Here is a 21,490-nt window from a genome sequence, read left to right as displayed (position 1 = left end):
ATTTTACATGGCTGAATCCAACTGCTCCCTGTTAAGACCAACGTAAGCTAAGTTTTTGTTTGGGCTAATGTTTTTTAATGCTTTGTTAATTCAGTTAAAAGGTATATTTAGTCATTTTTTGTGGGAATATGAGTCTGAACCATTTGTTACGAGCATTGTTAAAAAAAAAAAAACGTTAGTATTTTATAGCATTTATGCTAGTGGACTTTTGCTATGTAAGTTAGCATATTGTTCTTTTGTTGTACAAAGATCCTCATTTATTTATTTTTTTATACCGTTTGAGGCTCATCCCAGGTATTTTAATTTTTCATGTTCCATATCCGATTACTCGATTATTCGAACTAACTAGTTCATCGATTAATCGACTACTAAAATAATCGATAGCTGCAGCCCTAGATCCCTTAGTCCCCGACGATTAGGTTGTTTTGATCGATTATAAGTAAGTAAATATTCATTTTCAATCTTGACAGAATAAATGCCATGTAATTCATAAAGAACGCAATCGCATCTTTATTAAAACTCAAGGCACATATGTTAAACTTAAAGCAAAAAAAAAAAATTATGTCACAAAATAAATATTCAAATGGTTACTTTGCTTTTAGCAATACCAATAATGCAGTTTGCATGTCATTTATACAACAAGCCTTAAAGGCCCTGACATACATATACAATACTGTACCTACTTGAAAACAATGTAAGCCAATTAAATGTGGAAAAAGAGTCAAAAAATGACCACAGAAACACAAGAAATGAACACATGAACGACATTCACAATAGCACATACTGACTTTACATCATTAGATCAAAACAAAACAGGTGAAGGGGCGTGAAATCAAATCCTTCAATAACAAATAATAATCGAAAACAAAGACCGCAACAATTGTGAAATTACTGTACATCCAAACGTCACGCTGAACAACAATTCTGAACTGTAGTTTTGATATCCCGACATTTTTCATCACAGTCTTTTTCTTGCAATATGCCGCCTTTTTCGGATTTAAGCATTGAATTAAGCAGTTGCACAGGACAAAACAAAGCTTTTACAATGCTGAATACTGTAAGATAATAACAACATGAAGTTAAGGATTGGGGGAATGCAGAGTGCTTATGCCTCTCTCCTTTCACAGTCCTTCTGCTTCGTTTATCCTTTTCACAGTTGTGCGGTGTACTTCCACAGCACACAGTTTAAATATTGCTATGTCTGTATGTGCAGTATACATAAATCCGACAAAAATAATATAGCGAAACAGCATTTATCGGTTTGCACGCTGGTGTCTCTGCACCACTCTGTTCTTCCATCGTGTTGTCATTATTAGACAAAAGCCTCTGGGACGTCGGAGCCATTTATTTTGATGTATATTTTGGCGTTATTCTCCTTTTCATGCCGCTCTTTGTGGAGACTCTGTCTGTAGCAAACCAGGTAGAGGGGCAGTAGGAATCCCAACATGCTAAGAGCCAGCAGGCCAATGTTAACCTAAATGGGGTGATATCAGAATTAGCTCCTTCCACAATGTTTGGGCGTGTGTATGTGTTAACGTACCCAGAATGGATCTCCCTCTAGGGGTCCCATCATAGCCAAGAAGAGAGGTTGCTGCAGCAGAGCAAATACAGCACTGACTAGTGACTGCATACCTGTTAGGCTGCCAAACTGTGAAGATGGATACCTGGCGTAAAACAACAAGTACATTTAGTACATCTATTTAAAAAGTGATTAAGATCGTAGTAAAGGTAGATGTTGATGGTGAAATGGTAAAACTTACACAGCAGCATAAAGGCCACCGACGGCCGAGTGAATGAATCCTCTCACCACAGTGTGTAAGATAAATGACACAATCTGAAATAGGAGGGGAGTTGAGGAGGTTGGTGACTAAAATGAGCATGCTAAAGGAAATAAAATGACTGAAAAGTAGACCTGCCATGTGTAATTGCATTCTGAGACAATGTTGAAATAAGACTTACTAGAAATTCAAATAACTGCTCACCTGGAGGGGAAGGTTTGGTATCAGGCAAGTGACCCCGAAGCCCACTAAAAGGACATTCGTAAGGACAAACGCTCGCAGGGCATTGGTCACCTTTTGGGTCTTTCTGTCTCTTCGTTTTGTCTTTGGTTCATTCCTGTTGATGATATCCCAGTTACTTAATGTTCTAAGCCTTATTAGTCATGTTTAGTTGAGAATGTATCATAAGCTTTTTACACATTATTACACAGACAATTGGACTTGAATCACAGTGACTCGGACTTGAGTCGTCCCAAATTTGATGACTCGCAACTCAACTCAGACTTGAAGAAAAAAAAAATCAACTCGGACCTGACTCGCTTGAGCTGGGATGTTCCAAGATTCAAGACTCGACTCAACTTGAGAGGCAATCACTCAAGACTCGATTAGACTTGACTCAAGAAACATTAACTCCAGACTCGACAAGCTGACTCGAAAAACTAAAACACTTTAATGCTGGTTTATTTCTTGCAGACTGTATTGCGTAGTTTTTGTTGTTGTTTTTTGTTACATTGACCTACATCAACAGTAAGGTTTCTCTCAAAGATAAACCTGAGTACTTTGTAGGTGGGCTGGGGAACAATGGTGAAGGCCTTGACTAACCTGTGACTCTACTTGGCTCGACTCGACAACATTTTGACTTGACACGACTCATCTTTACAACCTTTTGACTCTGCTCGACTCAACATGACCTCGAGACTTGACTTGACATAACCTTATGACTCGACTTGACACAACCCGTCTTTACAACCTTGTGACTTTGCTCAGCTCGACATGAACTCAAGACTCGACTTGACTCGACATAACCTTATGACTCGACTTGACATGACTCGTCTTTACAACCTCATGACTCAGCTTGACACAAAATGGGCTCAAGACTTGACTTGACTCGACATAACCTTATGACTCCACTTGACACGACTCGTCTTTACAACCTCATGACTCAGCTTGACTCGACACGACTCATCTTTACAAACTCATGACTAAGCTCGACTGGACTCGAGATAACCTTATGACTTGACTTGACACAACTTCGTCTTTGCAACCTCATGACTCAGGTCGACACGTTATGAGATCAAGACTTGACTCGACATAACCTTATGACTCAACTTGACCTGACTTGTCTTTACAACCTCATGACTGAGGTCGACACGATATGAGATCAAGACTCGACTCGACATAACCTTATGACTCAACTTGACCTGACTTGTCTTTACAACCTCATGACTCAGCTCGACTCGACTCGAGATAACCTTATGACTTGACTTTACACGACTTCGTCTTTGCAACCTCATGACTCAGCTCGACTCGATATGAGATCAAGACTCGACTCAACATAACCTTATGCCTCAACTTGACACGACTTGTCTTTACAACCTCATGACTCAGCTTGACTCGACTCGAGATAACCTTATGACTTGACTTGACACGACTTCGTCTTTGCAACATCATGGCTCAGCTCAACTCGACACGAGCTGAAGACTCGACTCGACATAACCTTATGACTCGACACGACTCGTCTTTACAACCTCATGACTCAGCTTGACTCGACACGACTCATCTTTACAACCTCATGACTCAGCTCGACTCGAGATAACCTTATGACTCGACACGACTCGTCTTTACAACCTCATGACTCAGCTTGACTCGACTTAACTCGACATAACCTTATGACTCGACTTGACACGATTTGGTCTTTACAACATCTTGGCTTGGCTCGACTCGACATGAGCTCAAGACTCAACTTGACTCAACATGACCTTATGACTCGACTCAACTTGACTCGACATAACCTTATGACTCGACTCAACTTGCCCACAACAGGTAAGACTTGGGAGTTGGGACTTAATTGTGACTTGGATCATAGTGACTCGTACAATTGTCTTTTATTACATACTACTCAAATTTACGTGAACAAGACTCACTTGCTGCCGGTGTCCTTTGATTCCTCGCCATCATCACAGTCCTTTAACTTCCAGTCCATAATCTGACCAATCACAGGTGTGGTCATGAGGCAAAGCAGCTGAAGCACGCCGAAGATGGATGAGTACAAACTCACTGTGAGGATCAAGGTCATAAAAAATACTTGTGTTATTTAATAACAATAAACAAAAGAATGATGAAGCATTTAAAAACTTTAAATATGAACTGCAGACTGTAAGTTATGGTTAGTTCGTTATTAGTTATTATCATGAAGCGGGAACTAGTCCAAAGTTTTCCAACACAAAACTGAAGTGGACATAAAAATAAAAAAAACAAAGGGCAAATTTATGAAGCGTAACATGAAAGCTAAGAAGTGCAAAGCTGCTTATGTGGTATGTACTTGTGAGGGCAATTTCAGCGAACAAGCAATGATTAATAGCGGTTTCAAGCTAAAGCTTAATGACATTTCTTAGGACTCAGCAGTGTAAACATGCCTTACGAGCTGAGGTCAAGTTAAGAACAAAAGCAGCTCCGAAAAAAGCACATTGTTAGAGGTCTTTAAACGTAGCTTCTAAATGTTAAATAAATGCTAGCACACTGAAAGAATAAGAACTGATGAAGTGATAATTGCTATTTATGTACTACGCTGCTAAATGTTAAATAAATGTTAATTTTTTGAAAGAACAATGGTCGGCTGGGTTATTGCAAAAAGGGTGACGGTGTCATTTGGAATCTTACCAACTTCCATTCTTTCCACTGAAAACCAAAGATTGCGGATTACTATTATTCTTTAGTTTTAATGATCAGACAAACAGCATTCAAAAAGTATACATACATTAGGGGTGGGAACCTCTGAGCACCTCACGATATGATACGATTCGCGATACAAGGCTTGCAATAACATGATCTTACAAGATGGCGATACAACAATTTTCGATACATTGGTCAGGAAATCATTCTAGAAAATTCTACAAAACAACTAATAACCAGGAAAAACAAGCTATTTTTATCCTTCTGCTGTGAGTATATCACGAGTAGACGTCCAATCCGTTTGAAGTAGGAGGGTGGCAGCTAATGAACATCAAACGAAATGGACGTCTACAGCCGTCAGTGGTAGCTAATGCTCGGCAATGAGTTCATTTTGGGTGCATTTTACGTCATTTTCTGTTAATTTTCAGTCACTTCCTTTCACTTTTGGGGCATTTACGGATCACTTCCAGTTGATTCAGTGTCATTGATGGTGCTCGACGTTCAATCCAGTCAAAATGAATTGGATGTATAGTGCCGTCAATGACAGCCAGTGAGCTAGCGTAGACACGATTCTTGCTAGCAACCTGCTGGTTCCATTTTTTTGTATGCGTGTGATACCTTTTTATAATGGCATAACTATTCTTGGTGGGAGCATATCGCTAACATTCTGGGCTACAAAGTATCGCGATATATTTCTGTTTTGATATTTTATCAGACCCGTAATACATAGATATATACCATAAATTTCGGACTATAAGCCGCTACTTTTTCCCCTCATTTTGAATCCTGCGGCTAATAGTCCAGTGCGGCTTATTGATTTATTTGCGTTAATAGGTAACACAACAGCATCATAAGACTGTCATAATTATGACATGACACTATAATGGGCATTAATGAATGCTTATGACAGATGTTATTAAGTGTCCTCCGGCAAATTATGTCACTAACTCCATTTATGTCCAGCTCAGCTCTTTTACATCCATCGTCTTATGACAGTCTTATGGCACCACTGTCAAATAACGTGTTACCAAATACCATAAATAGCAAATGATGAAACAACTGGTACAGTAACTGAAGAAATGTATAGCACAGAACATGAATTTTAATTGTTATTTACATCTGTAGCGCTGCAATGCATGCTAGGAGGCATGTTGGACAACAACAATGTTGACAGCAGGTGGTCAGCAGAAGTTGACTGTCTCCCCAAGGGAGCAGTGACGGCCAAATGAAGCTTCTTGAAGCAATGAAGCTTTGCAGCCAATTGCTTCAAAGCTTCATGGTGGTTCATTTGGTTTTATGACAGTTTAATGAGGCCTCTATCAAATACAGTGTTACCGGTTTATATCTTTTGGCATAAATATCCCATAATACAGTGAGGACAGCTGTGGCTTATAGTCCAGTGCGGCTTATCTAGAAACAAATGCTGTTTTCGTGTCGAATTTGGTGGGTGACGGTTTATAGTCAGGTACGCCTTATCGTCCGAAAATTACGGTCATCAAAATGGTCCTATGAGAATGTGTGTTCGTATTACATAATAATGTATAACCCACAGTTCCAAAAGTGATCGTGCACTCTAAACCAGGATCAGTTGATTCCACACAAATAAAAGAACCCTAACCTGTGTTGAGATCACCATCACTGAGCACCTCAAGAACGCTGTTCATGGCTCCCATGTAGAACAATAGACGCAGCTGAGTCACAGACATGGTCACCAGGCTCAGCAGGAAAATCGGGGTGGTGATAGTTTTCAGGAATGAAGGGGCTGCAGAAAAGAAGACATAGCTCATGAGGATGAACAATAAAGGTGAATGACTCATGGCAGCATTTCTTACACTCCTCTTTGGGCTTTCCGTCTAATTCCAGGTCCATCGTAGAGAGGCAGAGCTTGCCCTCCTTGGTGGGCAAATCTTTCTGCACCAGGCTGTTGCCCACACTGAGTCGACGACCCACTGTGGTCACTTGGCGGTAGAACTGTTTGCCTGTGATTTTGTGGTCGAAGCCGAGCCAGCTGAACTTGATCTTGACACTGAGATAAAATGGCGAGAGAGCACCAATGATTAGCTTTTTAAGGACAAATTTATGAAGATTTATACAGTATATGACTTTCAATGCATAAATCCTTACACATGGAGTGAACTAATTTCATTTACAAATGTGCTGGGCTCTACTAATCAGTGGTGATTGCCTTAAGACTGCAAGGGAAGCTCAGCATCCCCCAAAATGTCAAAAAAATAAGTGTTTAAATGTATACTGTTGTGTGTACCGTAATTTTTAGACTATAAGGCGCACCTGACTATAAGACGCCACCCACAAATTTGACACAAAAATGGCATTTGTTCATAGATAAGCCGCACTGGACCATAAACTACTGCTTTCCTCACTGTATTTAGGGATATTTACACCAAATGATATTTACTGGTAAGACTTCATTTGACAGCGGCATCATTAAACTGTCATAAGACCAAATGAACCACCTTCAAGAAGGTTCATTTGTTCATCACTGCTCCCTTGGGGGGGGCAGTCAACCTCTGCTGTCAACATTTTTGTCTTCCAACATTCCTCCTAGCATGCATTGCAGCACTACAGATGTAAATAACAATCAAAATTCATGCTATATGCTAATTAATAATCGGATAATCGAGTAATCGGATTAGGAACATTTAATATGTTGCAGAATCAATTTTAGGAGATGTGAAACAAAGGCTTGCTAAGATTTCATTTTCAAATAGAGCATTACATGTGAATACTAAATAAAATACCAAATTTGAATACATTGAAATATCTGCGCTGAGCCTCAAATGATATAAAAGTAAAATTTAAAAAAAAGAACAAATTGGCTAACTTGCATAGCAAAATCCCGCTAGCTTAAAAGCTACAAATACTGACGTTTTTCGGCTACATGTACAGTACCTATAAACGAAATTATGAATGCATTGAAAAAAACATTTTAACTCAAACATAAACATACCTTACGTTGGTCTTATCGGGGAGCAGCTGGATTCAGCCATGTTAAATGAGTTATGTCACATTCACTGTTGCAACTAGAGGGCAGTGTACCCACTCAAATCAATAAAACTAAATGCAAACACTTTCAAAACAAACCATGACAACGCCACTCTAATTAAAAAATTCTCAAAGCAGCAAAATTTGATTCGAAGCTTTTTTCTTATTGAATTACTCGAGTTAATCAAGTTATTATTGCAGCATTACAATTTCCATTCCGTTGTCCGGAGTTGAACAGGAGACTTTCATAATCGTCCTGGTGACACTTGCTTTGTTAAAAACGACTAGGGAAAATTTAAGCTTCTATGTCTGGTGTTTTTTTCATTGTAGCTGCTTGTGTTTGGAGACTTGACTTCTGGCACTTTAGTTTCTTTCCCTATTGAGCAGCGGGTGCCGCTGTGCCCTCCACTGTCACAAAGCTCTCATAGGTGGACACACTTTGAGCTTCACCTCATTGAAAGACTAGCATCCGCCACTACTACTGATTTTCCATTTGTAACCTTGAAGCAAATGTCAATAATTCTGTAATAGCAACATATTTGTTGCGTGTCACTGCGATCATCAAGGCAATACTAACGTGTAGTCCATGTCCTCTGGTCCTGGGAAGGGTTCCAGGGGCCAGTTGAAGAAGCAGTTCAAGAAGACCAATCCAGCACATGCTGCCCACACCACCAGAATGGTGATGAATGGTACACCAAAGTCATAGATTACCTGCGAAAAGTGACAACCATGGTGAGAATAGTTCTGACCTGAATAGTGAATAAATTTCCTTTTACCTTGACACCAGGGAAGGTCACTGCAGAGGATGCATAGGATCCAATCATCAGGGCGATAAAAGTGGAACGCAAGTCCCCAAACATGTTAGGTAACTGTTGAAAGGGAACCATTAAAAGCACTTTTAGCATTTAAGCTAAACCCTTTGCGGTACTGCTTGTGCTCCATACTTTCTGTATGTGTAACTGTTCAGCAAAATTCAAACACACTATAAAAACATTTTTTTGTGGGTAGTAATTATGATCCATATAAATTGGATAAATTATAAGTATTATAAGTATTTAGGTAAGCAACTGAACTGTAATAAATTGGTTAAAATGATCTCTCTTTTACCCGATTTTAATCAGTAAAAATTTCAACTTGAACAAACAAGATAATATTTATCCAAAATATTAGATGTGTGCTCAAGGCTGCGCATGCGCAAATGAGTCTTGTATGAAACTGAAAGGAGGACCATTTAATTTGGCAGGACAGTCCAACTTGGATAGCATCATACAGTAGAAGGTAAGTTTGAACGTACTGTTAAAGACCCAGTGACGACCCATCTTCAGCTTTCTTGCAGAGGGCAACAGATTTTTATTTTAAATATTCTGGTATTTCAAAGCATTCATGATGCCATGCACCCTAACAAGGTTCCCAGGGCCTTTGGAAGCAAAACAGCCCCACAGCATCACTGACCCACCCCCATACTTCACAGTGGGTATGAGGTGCTGTCTACACGCCAACAAGCTGTTTGGGAGGCATGCACGGAGAAAACCTTTCTCTCACTCACAATCATAAACGCAAACGTCTGGAGTTCGCCAAGCGGTATTGGGGCTTCAACGGGGACCGTGTGCTTTGGTCAGATGAGACCAAGATTGAGCTTTTTGGAACCAAACACTCTAAGGCTACGTTCATACTACAGGTCTTAATGCACGAATCCGATTTTTTCGTGTTTTTCCGACTCGAGTGAGGCATTAACTTGATGGTCTGAACGTGACAAGTCGCATAGAACTGGACCATTTCAAATCCGATCTGGGTCACTTTCGTATGTTGTTCAAATCCGATCTGGGCCACATTTTTCCAGACTGTCCCGGCGGTCTGTACTGTCCAGTCTCTCAAATCGGAATTCATGCAGCAATTACGTCATCAAAAAGCGAAAGAGACGCTACGGTAGTGGTGCAGCTGTGCGTCATTAGCGCCTAGCTTGCCTTGAACACGGCTTTTAAGGAAGGGTCGGACTTGACAACAGTCAAAAAAGTAAAAATGGGTTGAGGTTAAGCCTGAGAATGATCGGTTTTCTGTCTGCTCCATATAAGCAATATTTCAACATTGCTTACATGGCCGAGAGTCGGGGCAAACTGCCCGTGTGTGCGTGTGACATAAACGGACAGTGCGTGCATGCTATCTATCCATATACTTTGAATATAAGCCTAAACTGTGATTATTTATGTCTGTTATTTGTGTCCTCTTTTTAAAAAGCAAAATATGATATCCCTGGAATGACAGATGACAGCCAGCATGTGTGGTCATTTGTTTTGATGCTTCTGCGCATGCGGGTCGTCTTGATCAGCGCGTGTCGGACTGCGAATTAGTACGCATGCGTAATACTTGAATGGTCTCAATGGACAAAGGCAGTCTGAACAGGCACGCCAAAAAAACAGATATGGCAAAAAAATCGGATTTGTGCATTAAGACCTGTAGTATGAACCTAGCCTAAGTGGGTCTGGCGTGCCACGAAAGACGCGCATGCTGAAAAGCACCTGATACCCACTGTGAAGTATGGGGGTGGGTCAGTGATGCTGTGGGGCTGTTTCGCTTCCAAAGGCCCTGGGAACCTTGTTAGGGAGCGTGGCATCATAACTGCTTTGAGATACCAGGACATTTTAAATCAAAATCTGTTGCCCTCTGCCCGAAAGCTGAAGATGGGTTGTCACTGGGTCTTTCAGCAAGACAATGACCCTAAACATATGGCCAAATCTAACCAGAAATGGTTCACCAGACACAAAATCAAGCTCCTCCCATGGCCATCTCAGTCCCCAGACCTTGTTTTGTTGGCAAAAGGGGGTTGTACAAAGTATTAACACCAGGGGTGCTAATAATTGTGACACACATTATTTGATGTCAAATATTTTTTTCTTTATGTGGGATTTTTTCCCCACTGGATGAATGCACTTGTATTGAAGGTTGGATTTTTCTCTTTTTTTTTTTCCATTAAGGTCCCATAAATAATTATGGAGGGCACTGTATATTCAAAAACACGAATTAATGGCGGAAGACATCCAAACAGTTTTGACTGGAATGGGTGAGCAAATGGTCTGTGGCGGCCACAGAGTTAAATGGATAGTTCAATTTCAACATCTAAGAAAGTGAGGAACATGGGTGGCACGCATTTAGAAATAAACATATTAACAAGCAGTTCTGTTTCGAGAGACTGAACAATAACAAGCGCTTTGAATTACATAAGAGATGGGATAGAGAGAAAAAGTAGAGGGGCGCCTCCGTGGCGATAAACCAGCGATTGCTACTGGCTGTTGCCCAAGAATTTAAAGGCCAGATTATATGCTTGTATCGGTCTAAGGTGGAGTCACATAATAATTAACCAAACACTTTAGGTTTTCATATTTATATGTTGTGTGGATGGAGGTGTAGCTCACTGAGAAAGCAAGAGCTCTTATTTATTTATTTTTTTATATATATACAGTGGTGGAAATGTTATACAGTATGGACAGATTTACAAGAGTAGAGCCCCTCTGCAATGAGCAGCATCGCCATGGTACACTTTTGGACCGCCTGCCTCCTTATAGGCTCTAATGTTGGCAGAGACGGTGAGCAAAAAGGAAAAGAATGCAATGACGGTCACTGTTGTGAAATCTTGTTGTTGTCCGCACTGGCTCTGAGCCATGTTTAATTCCCAGTACGGGCAAAGCTGGCAACAACTAAAACTGGAACTGACTGGAAGTGGTGTAAAGCTTTTTTTCCCTCTTCATTATTTTGTACACAACATGCTGTAAGCGATCATTGGGGTGTGACAAAATATCGAAAAGGTGGTATATCGCAATACTTTGTAGCTCAAAAGGTTTCGATATACGTACTCTTGGACGTCTACTAGTTATAAACTCATTCCAATTCACAGCAGAAGCTTGTTTTTCCTGTTTATTACTTGTATAATATAATAGCACATAATTTTCTTATTTTCCCATTGTATTATCCAGTAATATCCATTCACGCACTTACCGTAAGGGAGGTAAAGGTCATGCACATGCCACCGAAGCCATTAAAAGTCAGGGCGATAAAGATAAGGACTGAGAGTTCTGTAAAAGGAAAAGGTAAATCAGTTCATTGGTTAGTCAAAACATACTGTGGATGTACATGTGTTAATAAAGATTATCTGTACTGTGTTTGTTCGCTCTTTACCATTTGGTTGGTAGGCTCCATATGCAATGAGCAAACAAGACAAGCCAAAGCATGTGCTGAAATGACAAAAAACAATTTTTGTTCCTTTTGAGATCAACTAAAAGATCAAGAATGTTTAATTTTTAGGGCTGTCAAATTTATCCCGTTAACGGGCGGTAATTTATTTTTTAATTAATCACTTTAAAATATTTGACGTAATTAACGCATGTACGGAATGACCCGTTCAGGTGCGAAAGCTGAGCCACTACTAACAGTCATGGTTTCCCAACTTCCCATCATGCATTTGGGCGGAGCATGATACGATCTTTTTCCAAACACGCTTAATGAAACACAACGCAGAACATACTGTATACCATTTGCAGCCACCACTGACAGTCATGGTTGGCCAACTTCCCATCATGCATTTGGGCGGAACAGTTAAGTCGCTACAGTATCATCTAGTGAAAGCACAACAAAAATAGTATCCCTATCTCTCAAAAAAAAATAATGTTCACAAAAAGAAAAGCGCTCAATGCAAAGAGAACTGGCATAAATATCGGGATTGGCAGATACTCAAACTAAAACGATCGGGATCGGATCGGGAGCGAAAAAACATGATCGGAACAACCCTAGTACTTATGTTCCGTATGTTGAATCTATATCAGTCTTGTGTCTTATCTTCCCATTCCAACAATAATTTCCAGAAAAATATGGCATATATTAGAGATGGTTTGAATTGCGATTATTTACGATTAATTTTTAAGCCGTGATTAACTGAATTAAAAATTTTAGTCGTTTGAAAGCCCTAATTTATTTATATACATATATTATAATATATATAATACTATATATAAAATATAATAATATATATAATAATATAGTATCACCCATCATGCATTTGGGCGGAGGAGATGTTCTTTTCCTTAACACACCTAATTGAACACAACGCAGAACATACTGTATACCATTTGCAGCCACCACTGACAGTCATGGTTGCCCAACTTCCCATTATGCATTTGGGCGGAGCAGGAGACGTTCTTTTTCTGAATATAAAATTACTATAACTTGCACTCAAATTGATCTTTTAAGTAACTACAAGTCTTTCTTTCTGTGGCTCCCTTTAACTAAAATAATTTTAATAATGTTAATGCCATCTAGTGGATTTATTGTTATAATAAACAAATACAGTACTTATGTACAGTATGTTGAATGTTTATGTCCGTCTTGTGTCTTATCGTTCCATTCCAACAATAATTTACAGAAAAATATGGCATATTTTAGAGATGGTTTGAATTGCGATTAATTACGATAATTAATTTTTAAGCTGTGATTAACTCAATTAAAAATTTTAATCATGACAGCCCTATTAATTTTTTATTAACTATGCAATGTTCAAAGTGATATAGATGTCTTGGATGATCCTTTCAAGCATTCTCTATCTAATATTGAAGTTCAAAGATGTTTTTGTCAATCGCTATAATGTTGAATTGTCGCTCACCTTCCCAGCAGTCGGAGTTTGCGAGGGCCGTATTTGTCCATGACAATTCCTAGAGGTAGCGTGATGGCAGAGAGAAGGAAGGAGCCAACGGTAAAAGCCAGGTTCAACATCTCATCCTGCTCTTTACAGATCAGCCAGCCGTTCATCCTCAGAGGCCCGTCGACAGGACCCAAGGGCTTCATCTGTACCCCGTCGCCGAGGCCAACCACAGCGCCCTCACTGTCTTCATAGTAGTCAACGTAATCGTCAGGCGCTTGCGTTGTCTCCAGCGACAAATTGTAAGTGGAGCTGTTACCTGTGAATGTAAATCAAATGGAACATATTCGTGAAACTTAGAGAAATAATTTCCATTCTTGTGCCCAGGGTCAGCCCTGGGCATAGGTGAGCTAGGCGTCTGCCTAGGGCACCATCTAGTGGAGGGGGGCACCTAATTGCTTTGGAGGGTAAAAGAATTACAGTGGTACCTCTACTCAAGAAATCAATTGGTTTTGGAAGTAGTTTCGTAACTTGAAAATTCTGTAAGTAGAGACCCGTTTTCCATGTAAATGCCCTAAACCGTTCCAAGCCCCCCAAAATTGTATGAAAAAAAAAAACATGTAACAAATACATGTTACAATTAGATTATTGCGCAATAAACATCGGGGTTGTGTATAATGTAAAAAAACAAGAATAGAGTAAAGAAAAAAAGTTAATACACTCATGTAAAGCTGTCGGAACACGAGGGGCGAATGAAGAGTGCACTAGGATACACACGTACAACACATACAGTAGAGGTACCTCTTAGCCAATTGGATGCCAGGAATGCTCAGCAACATCCAATGGCAGAGCAGCTATAAGTATGTTACGTTCAGTCAAGGGAGCTGCGAGTACCCACCATACTGTAGTTTTGCCTTTCGTATCCTGAAATTTCTTTTGTAACAAGAGGAAATATTGTCGTATTCTTTTCACCAAATACTTTTTTACTTGTACAGGTAGTTCCCGCGTTACAAACGAGTTCCGTTCCTACGCTAGCAACGTAAACCAAATTCCCGCGTAAGTTAGAATTAAGCCTTTAAATTACCCCATAATAACTGTCCCAAAAGTCCTGTATTGACCAAGAAGTATTGTATTTTGTTTAACGATGGAGGATACACTGCCCTCTGGTGGCAGCGTTGGGTCTGGCTGGACTGTCGCTTTATGACTGAAGAGCAGACTGTTGTCTGACATGGATAAAAGACAGCTGTGCTCTGGTTTGGCCCACATGAGGCTGTAAGTTGTTTCAGCAAATATATGTTTATATGCATTTGTAATTAAGTTTACAGCTACAGTTTGTGGTGTTAAAGTGAACGATTTGCTATGAGAATTGTACATACATTGGCATTCATAGCATTTAAGCTAGCGGACATTTGTTAGGCAAATATTTGTTAGGCCCGAATGTAAGACGTTTTTTTTTGCATTGAAATAAGACTGAATAGACGTTATACCCATTCACGACGCTAGATGGCGCCAGATATTATTGAAGCGATGTTCTGTCATGGCAGATCTCAGCTACTCTCAAGTTTAACCATTTTGCATTATTTTATTGCAATGTTTTTCCTTATTCAGATTTGTTTCAAGACTACAGTTACAGTTAGACTTCACTTTGATGGTTAATGCAGTTCTTGCAATTTTGTTGTTTTATCACAATAGAATGTTTTATTTACATTTCAAAAAGCAGAAGCCATTCATTTACAAATGTAATTGCACTTTAGTTTACATATTTACTGTAAATGTTCAGATATTAAGATTTGAATGAGGCAAAATAACATGCTTTTTCTCTCAAATATGTTGTTATAATCATTTGTTTCAGATGTACTGTAATTATTTTCTGTATAAAAATTATTTTGGTGTTCAAAAAGTCTTTTTTCAAACTTGAATCTTGAAAAATAGGGGGTCATCTTATAACCAGGGCCGTCTAATATTCGGGCCAATACGGTATAAAGAGTTTCAATTGAATCGTATTTTATTTAAAATGCATAAATCCTGTTATGTCATTGATTTCCCTGTTTTTTTTTTTTTTTTATGGTCGGTCCCGTGTAATTCCTACTCATCACTTTTCCTATCGGCTTGTTGTTCCCTCCCTGACCTTTATCAGTGGACTTTGAACTTCCGTATGGCAACTATCAAAGTGCTGCTTCTGCTTTCCTATGTCTCGCTATCACCTGTCACATGCCTGGAAAAGAGCTGAGCTGGTGCTGCAATCATCTCTTTAAATCATCAGGCAAAAGATAAGATGTCTGTATCATCACTCCGGAAGTTACCTATGCAGGCATGAAGGGCAAATATTTTCTGTCTTTCGTGGTTGGCCCGGGTGGAAACAGACAAGTGCCACAGATCGGGTTTTATCATTAACTGTAATTGCTAATACTGCAAGATGAAAAGCCAATAATTTGATTATGAAACAAAGTACGATAGATTTCTGTTAAATATGTCCTCGATAGTGCTTTTGGAGTCGAAACTAGAACTTGTCAACATGTTCCAACTGATAAATCAATTGTTTAGAGTCCAAAGACAATAGCTGAAACAAATCAACTCTGACCAGCCAATACTCTGGTTTGCTCACTCACTACATGCATTTCATAGATGTTATTTAACCCTAATTAACCTTTGGCGCTCAGCTTACAGCGCAAAGAAAAACCCCAACCAATGCCAAATGGTGACATCATCGCTATTTTTGCCTGAAAAAACACTCAAATACCGTATTTTTCAGACTGTAAGTTGCAGTTTTTTCATAGCTTGGCTGTCTCTTGAGCGAAATTATTAAGACATTATTGTATCATTTCAACTGTTATTTTTACACTAAAAAGCAAGACGGGGCTCAAGGCCTGCGTTTCAACATTGGTGGTAACTGATAAAAACAACTGAGAAGGGCTGAACAAAATGAAGATTTCATTGGATTTAGTGATTTAGAATGACGCTGATGGTTTGGTAAACGTGTTAGCATGTTCTTTATGCATTATACAGTGGGGCAAATAAGTATTTAGTCAACCACTAATTGTGCAAGTTGTCCCACTTGAAAATATTAGTGAGGCCTGTAATTGTCAACATGGATAAACCTCAACCATGACAGACAAAAAAACAGAAAATCACATTGTTTGATTTTTGAATTTATTTGCAAATCATGGTGGAAAATAAGTATTTGGTCAATACCAAAAGTTCATCTCAATACTTTGTTATGTACCCTTTGTTGGCAATAATGGGGGCCAAACGTTTTCTGTAACTCTTCACAAGCTTTTCACGCACTGTTGCTGGTATTTTTGCCCATTCCTCCATGCAGATCTCCTCTAGAGCAGTGATGTTTTGGGGCTGTCATTGGGCAACACGGACTTTCAACTCCTTCCATAGATTTTCTATGGGGTTGAGATCTGGAGACTGGCTAGGCCACTCCAGGACCTTGAAATGCTTCTTACGAAGCCAGTCCTTTGTTGTCCTGGCTGTGTGTTTGGGATTATTGTCATGCTGAGAGACCCAGCCACGTCTCATCTTCAATGCTCTTGCTGATGGAAGGAGATTTTCACTCAAAATCTCTCGATACATGGCCCCATTCATTCTTTCCTTTACACAGATCAGTCGTCCTGGTCCCTTTGCAGAAAAACAGCCCCAAAGCATGATGTTTCCACCCCATGCTTCACAGTGGGTATGGTGTTCTTCAGATGCAATTGAGTATTCTTTCTCCTCCAAACACGAGAACCTTTATTTCTACCAAAAAGTTCTATTTTGGTTTCATCTGACCATAACACATTCTCCCAGTCCTCTTCTGGATCATCCAAATGCTCTCTAGCGAACCGCAGACGGGCCTGGACGTGTACTTTCTTCAGCAGGGGGACACGTCTGGCAGTGCAGGTTTTGAGTCCCTGGCGGCGCATTGTGTTACTGATAGCAGCCTTTGTTAGTGTGGTCCCAGCTCTCTGTAGGTCATTCACTTGGTCCCCCGTGTGGTTCTGGGATTTTTGCTCACCGTTCTTGTTATCATTTTGACGCCACAGGGTGAGATCTTGCAGGGAGCCCCAGATGGAGGGAGATTATCGATGGTCATGTATGTCTTCCATTTTCTAATAATTGCTCCCACAGTGGATTCTTTACACCAAGCGTTTTACCTATTGCAGATTCACTCAGCCTGGTGCAGGTCTACAATTTTGTCTCTGGTGTCCTTCGACAGCTCTTTGGTCTTGGCCATAGTGGAGTTTGGAGTGTGACTGACTGAGGTTGTGGACAGGTGTCTTTTATACCGATAATGAGTTAAAACAGGTGCCATTAATACAGGTAACGAGTGGAGCCTCGTTAGACCTCGATAGAAGAAGTTAAACCTCTTTGACAGCCAGAAATCGTGCTTGTTTGTAGGTGACCAAATACTTATTTTCCACTCTAATTTGGAAATAAATTCTTTGAAAATCAAACAATGTGATTTTCTGTTTTTTTTTCCACATTCTGTCCCTCATGGTTGAGGTTTACCCATGTTGACAATTACAGGCCTCTCTAATCTTTTCAAGTAGGAGAACTTGCACAATTGGTTGCTGACTAAATACTTATTCGCACCACTGTATATCTGAATAACTCATAATAGCTATGTTACGTGAAGTTTGTACTATAGGTTGACCAATATGGGATGTTCAAATGGTAATGCTGATACCGATGTCTAAAAGAATTTTCTGCCTATTGCCGATATCCAAAGCCGATTTTGTAAGCCGATATGCTTTTTTTTTTTTTTTTTTTTTTTTTTTAAAGCACGTAGATTACGAAAGGCAATTTAAAACAAAAAAACTTGCACTTCTAAAATAATGGATAGCTGCAGTCCTACACATGAGCCGTTACATTTTTCCTCTATATTCTACTTATTAGATTTTTCTTTTTTGCCAGCGATGCCAAAAGTAGCTCTACCAATTACACCAATAACAGGTCGCAACAATAATCCCATGACAACATTATACCATTCAGACGCAAGTTAGCAGTTCTACGATTAAACCAGCCCGTTCAATCACGTGGCGTCTTTAAAGTACCATTAAAAAATGAAGTATTTGACATATAGCGCTGCCCTAAACATGACTCGTAATAGTAACTATGAAGGAACTATTCACGATTCAAACTAGGAAGTATTTTCTCCACTAGAGGGCACTTTGCTTTTTTGACAAATAATGCTTCATTCCTGTCATTTTTCTCTCTCGGCAGGAAATAATATACTATGTATATATATATATTTTTTTTTTTATTTTGTATTTCTTTGGCCTAATGTGGTTATGTAACAAGTTATTGTACAGTATCATTATAACAACAGTTCATATTGATAAATTAGCGTCGAGAAAAAAAAACAGTGATCACCTGTTTTTCATGGTTAGATTTAGCACTGGAAAGCGATACATATAAGACATGTTTTTCAATTTTTTAACATAAGTATGATTAAAAAAAAAAATGATGTATGACGTAAGCACTTCAAATGTAATAATTATGATAAGTTTTAAACATGTTACTGTCCCTCCGAATTAATTTTTAAACAAGAATAAAGTACTGTAGGAGAAAATGCATGGCTTTATTAAAGGCTTCATTGAGTGAGTCCACTCAAACTGCTCACTTACACACACTGAGTTCCCACAGCAACTGTTTAACAAGTGAAACGATGAATGACGCATGCAGCGCTTTGAAGTCCGCAGCTAACGTAAGATCAAACCCAAACATTTGTCAATATCAGTGTTGTCACAGATTACTTGAAAAAGTAATTTAATTACTGATTACGCCTCAAAAAAGTAATCTAGTTACTTTACTGATTACTTCATTATCAAAGTAACTAAGGTACTTTAAAAGTAATCTATCAGTTCCTTTTTACCCATTTTTCTCCCTTTGCCGCCTCAACATAAGAATGACAACAGAATCATGTCATCACATGTAATTGACTTTGTGATGATTGAATTTAAGGGGAATATCAGAATTTTGCGCTAGTTTAGCCACTCCGGAGCCCTGAAACCAACAAATATCTGACAAACTGCTTGGAATTTGTTGAAATCAACTCCACCGGCCAATTAAACTGCGCTAACTCTAAGATTAAGCCTAATGTCAAAACGTCTGAATTTCGGGTTATGATTAAAAGCATATCAGTGCCAATGTAAAACAATGCAAACTGACAGCACAATAATCAACAACACACAAGTGGATTGTACAGTGCAATAAACACAAAGGTGGTGACGGGCGCGGATGTGCGTGCTGCCGTGCACATTAACAACCCGGAAGTACTCCTATCAACACACGTGCGGTCAATTTGTCCACAAAACGTGGCGGCAACTAAGCACTTTACACTCAGTCAGACTTACAACACATCCCACAGATGCTAAACGAACACATCACCTCACGGCATGAATGTGCAACACGCATATGATGTAAACAAAGATTGCCAACTTGGAGTGATGACTGCCAGTCGTTCCGACGGCAAAGCTACGAAACGGCCGCGCATGTAGGGGGTCCAACCTTTTGCTGATACCCTCCAGAATAAAGGAAAAATACTCACCTTCATTCATGGATTTCCACAGATCAACATTCCCTTGCAACGTCTCAATACTCGGCGCAAATGCACGTGACGAGAGACCAAAACAGGAAATAGCTAAGAGGTTGTCATGGAAACACGTACCGGGAACCTTTTATTTTAGCATTTTCTATTCAAAATGCTCTTCGTGCATGACTACAATATTCTTCATTCTACATACGTTATGAGGCAATGAAAAAAGGAAACTAACTTTAATCAGATTACTGGTGTAGAAAAATGAACGTGGTAGATTACTCATTACTGAAAAAAGTAATCAGATTACAGTAATGCGTTACTAACTAACGCGTTACTGACAACACTGGTCAACATCGATAACTTTAACAAGCAACTCCAGTGCACGGGCTGACGAGCAGGGAAGGTGCGAGAGAGAGACTGTGATCGGCTTGGGAAAGTTCATCTGTATTTTTCTTTTTTTTTTTAATTGAAAAAAGATCCGTAATGGACTGAGGGTACGAAGTTTGAAGCGCAAAGTAGCGAGGGAAATTTGTGCTTAGAGAAAAAAAAAAACATTGTTTAGAAAAAAAATTGAAAATGTAAGCAGTTACTCACAATGTTACTCATTACTAGTATTCTTTACACCAAAGACTTTTGAGTAGATTTTGGATAGATCACAACCAACTCCACCCTGGTCGCCACCGAATTGAACAGTCTTTCATGTTTTAAAAACTACTTTTACTTTACGTTTATGGTGCTTTTAATAACACAAGAAAATATTCCAATTTTAACTATCTTAACTCATACTGTTCCCACACAATGAAGAAAAACTGGTGTCTAACGCAGTCATTCACTTACCTTCATAGCTGCAAAGGTATGAGTAGAAGCCCTCTGACTTGAGCATGATGAGGAGCGATCCCCATCCCAAAAGTACAGCAGAAAAGAGGAGATTCTCAACGATAGCGGTCACCGCCATCCACCAGCGGCGGGCAAACGCTGTGGCCAGCGTGGGAGGCATGCTTGCGGGATAGGCAGTCAGAGAGTGAGAAAGAACTGGAGAAGTGTGAGAGACTGAAGGTGGTGAGGTGGGGAGAAAAGAGGGAGTCGGTTGTTGTCGCCTCGTTGCTTGTGATGAAGGATCAGTGATCACTTTATCTGGGAAGACAAAAGCAGGAGGGGAGGGGAAGGTTTCACAGTCAGCCTATCACTGCAAAACACTGACCGGTCGGTTGGGGTAAATTTTATCACAACTATTAACTTTGAACCCTGCCTGATAACTGAATGGTTACATGCATGTAAGCATTCTAAGTAGGAATGTCGTGATCGCATATTTTGCACCCGAGTCTGAGTTTGAGAATCTGCCGATACTGTGTCCTGATCAGATACTGGGAAAAATAAAGGCTTTTTTTTTTTTTTTTTTTAACAAAGTTCCAAACTGTACTGTTTACACTAGGGTTGTTCCGATCATGTTTTTTTTGCTCCCGATCCGATCCCGATCGTTTTAGTTTGAGTATCTGCTGATCCCGATATTTCCCGATCCGATTGCTTTTTTTTTTTTTTTTTTGCTCCCGATTCAATTCCAATCATTCCCGATAATTTTTCCCGATCATATACATTTCGGCAATGCGTTAAGAAAAAATTGGATAAAACTCGGACGAATATATACATTCAACATACAGTACATAAGTA

At 39.5% G+C, this 21,490-nt stretch overlaps 1 protein-coding gene across 2 annotated transcripts; it reads right to left on the bottom strand.

The window, feature by feature from the left end:
* Nucleotides 1-509: 509 nt before the first annotated feature.
* On the bottom strand, nt 510-21,158 carry slc43a2b (solute carrier family 43 member 2b). Of its 2 annotated transcripts, XM_057821389.1 has the most exons (14): nt 20,660-21,158; nt 13,321-13,615; nt 11,844-11,899; nt 11,664-11,740; nt 8,450-8,542; nt 8,251-8,384; nt 6,503-6,696; nt 6,289-6,432; nt 4,659-4,676; nt 3,923-4,055; nt 1,983-2,115; nt 1,761-1,834; nt 1,541-1,664; nt 510-1,474 (listed from the first exon to the last, which is right to left on the bottom strand). In XM_057821389.1, exons 1-14 carry the CDS (start codon nt 20,817-20,819, stop codon nt 1,313-1,315), a joined length of 1,797 nt encoding a protein of 598 aa, XP_057677372.1. In that variant the 5' UTR covers nt 20,820-21,158; the 3' UTR covers nt 510-1,312. The 2 variants fall into 2 exon arrangements, with proteins under 2 accessions (XP_057677372.1, XP_057677373.1); XM_057821390.1 differs by lacking the exon at nt 4,659-4,676.
* Between the last annotated feature and the right edge of the window lie 332 nt (nt 21,159-21,490).

Source organism: Corythoichthys intestinalis, chromosome 18, assembly GCF_030265065.1.
Source record: "Corythoichthys intestinalis isolate RoL2023-P3 chromosome 18, ASM3026506v1, whole genome shotgun sequence".
NCBI classification, from domain to species: Eukaryota; Metazoa; Chordata; class Actinopteri; order Syngnathiformes; family Syngnathidae; genus Corythoichthys; species Corythoichthys intestinalis.
Note: the sequence above shows the minus strand (reverse complement) of the source record. Positions and strands in the feature narration are given on the sequence as shown.

Coding starts and splice junctions, on each gene's coding strand:
- slc43a2b (XM_057821389.1), bottom strand. CDS start 20,819: ATGCCTCCCACGCTGGCCACAGCGTTTGCCCGCCGCTGGTGGATGGCG. Junction 11,741..11,843: donor TGGAGCCTACCAACCAAATG/GTAAAGAGCGAA, acceptor TTCCTTTTACAG/AACTCTCAGTCCTTATCTTT. Junction 1,665..1,760: donor GGTGGCCTTTATGCTGCTGT/GTAAGTTTTACC, acceptor GTTTTACGCCAG/GTATCCATCTTCACAGTTTG.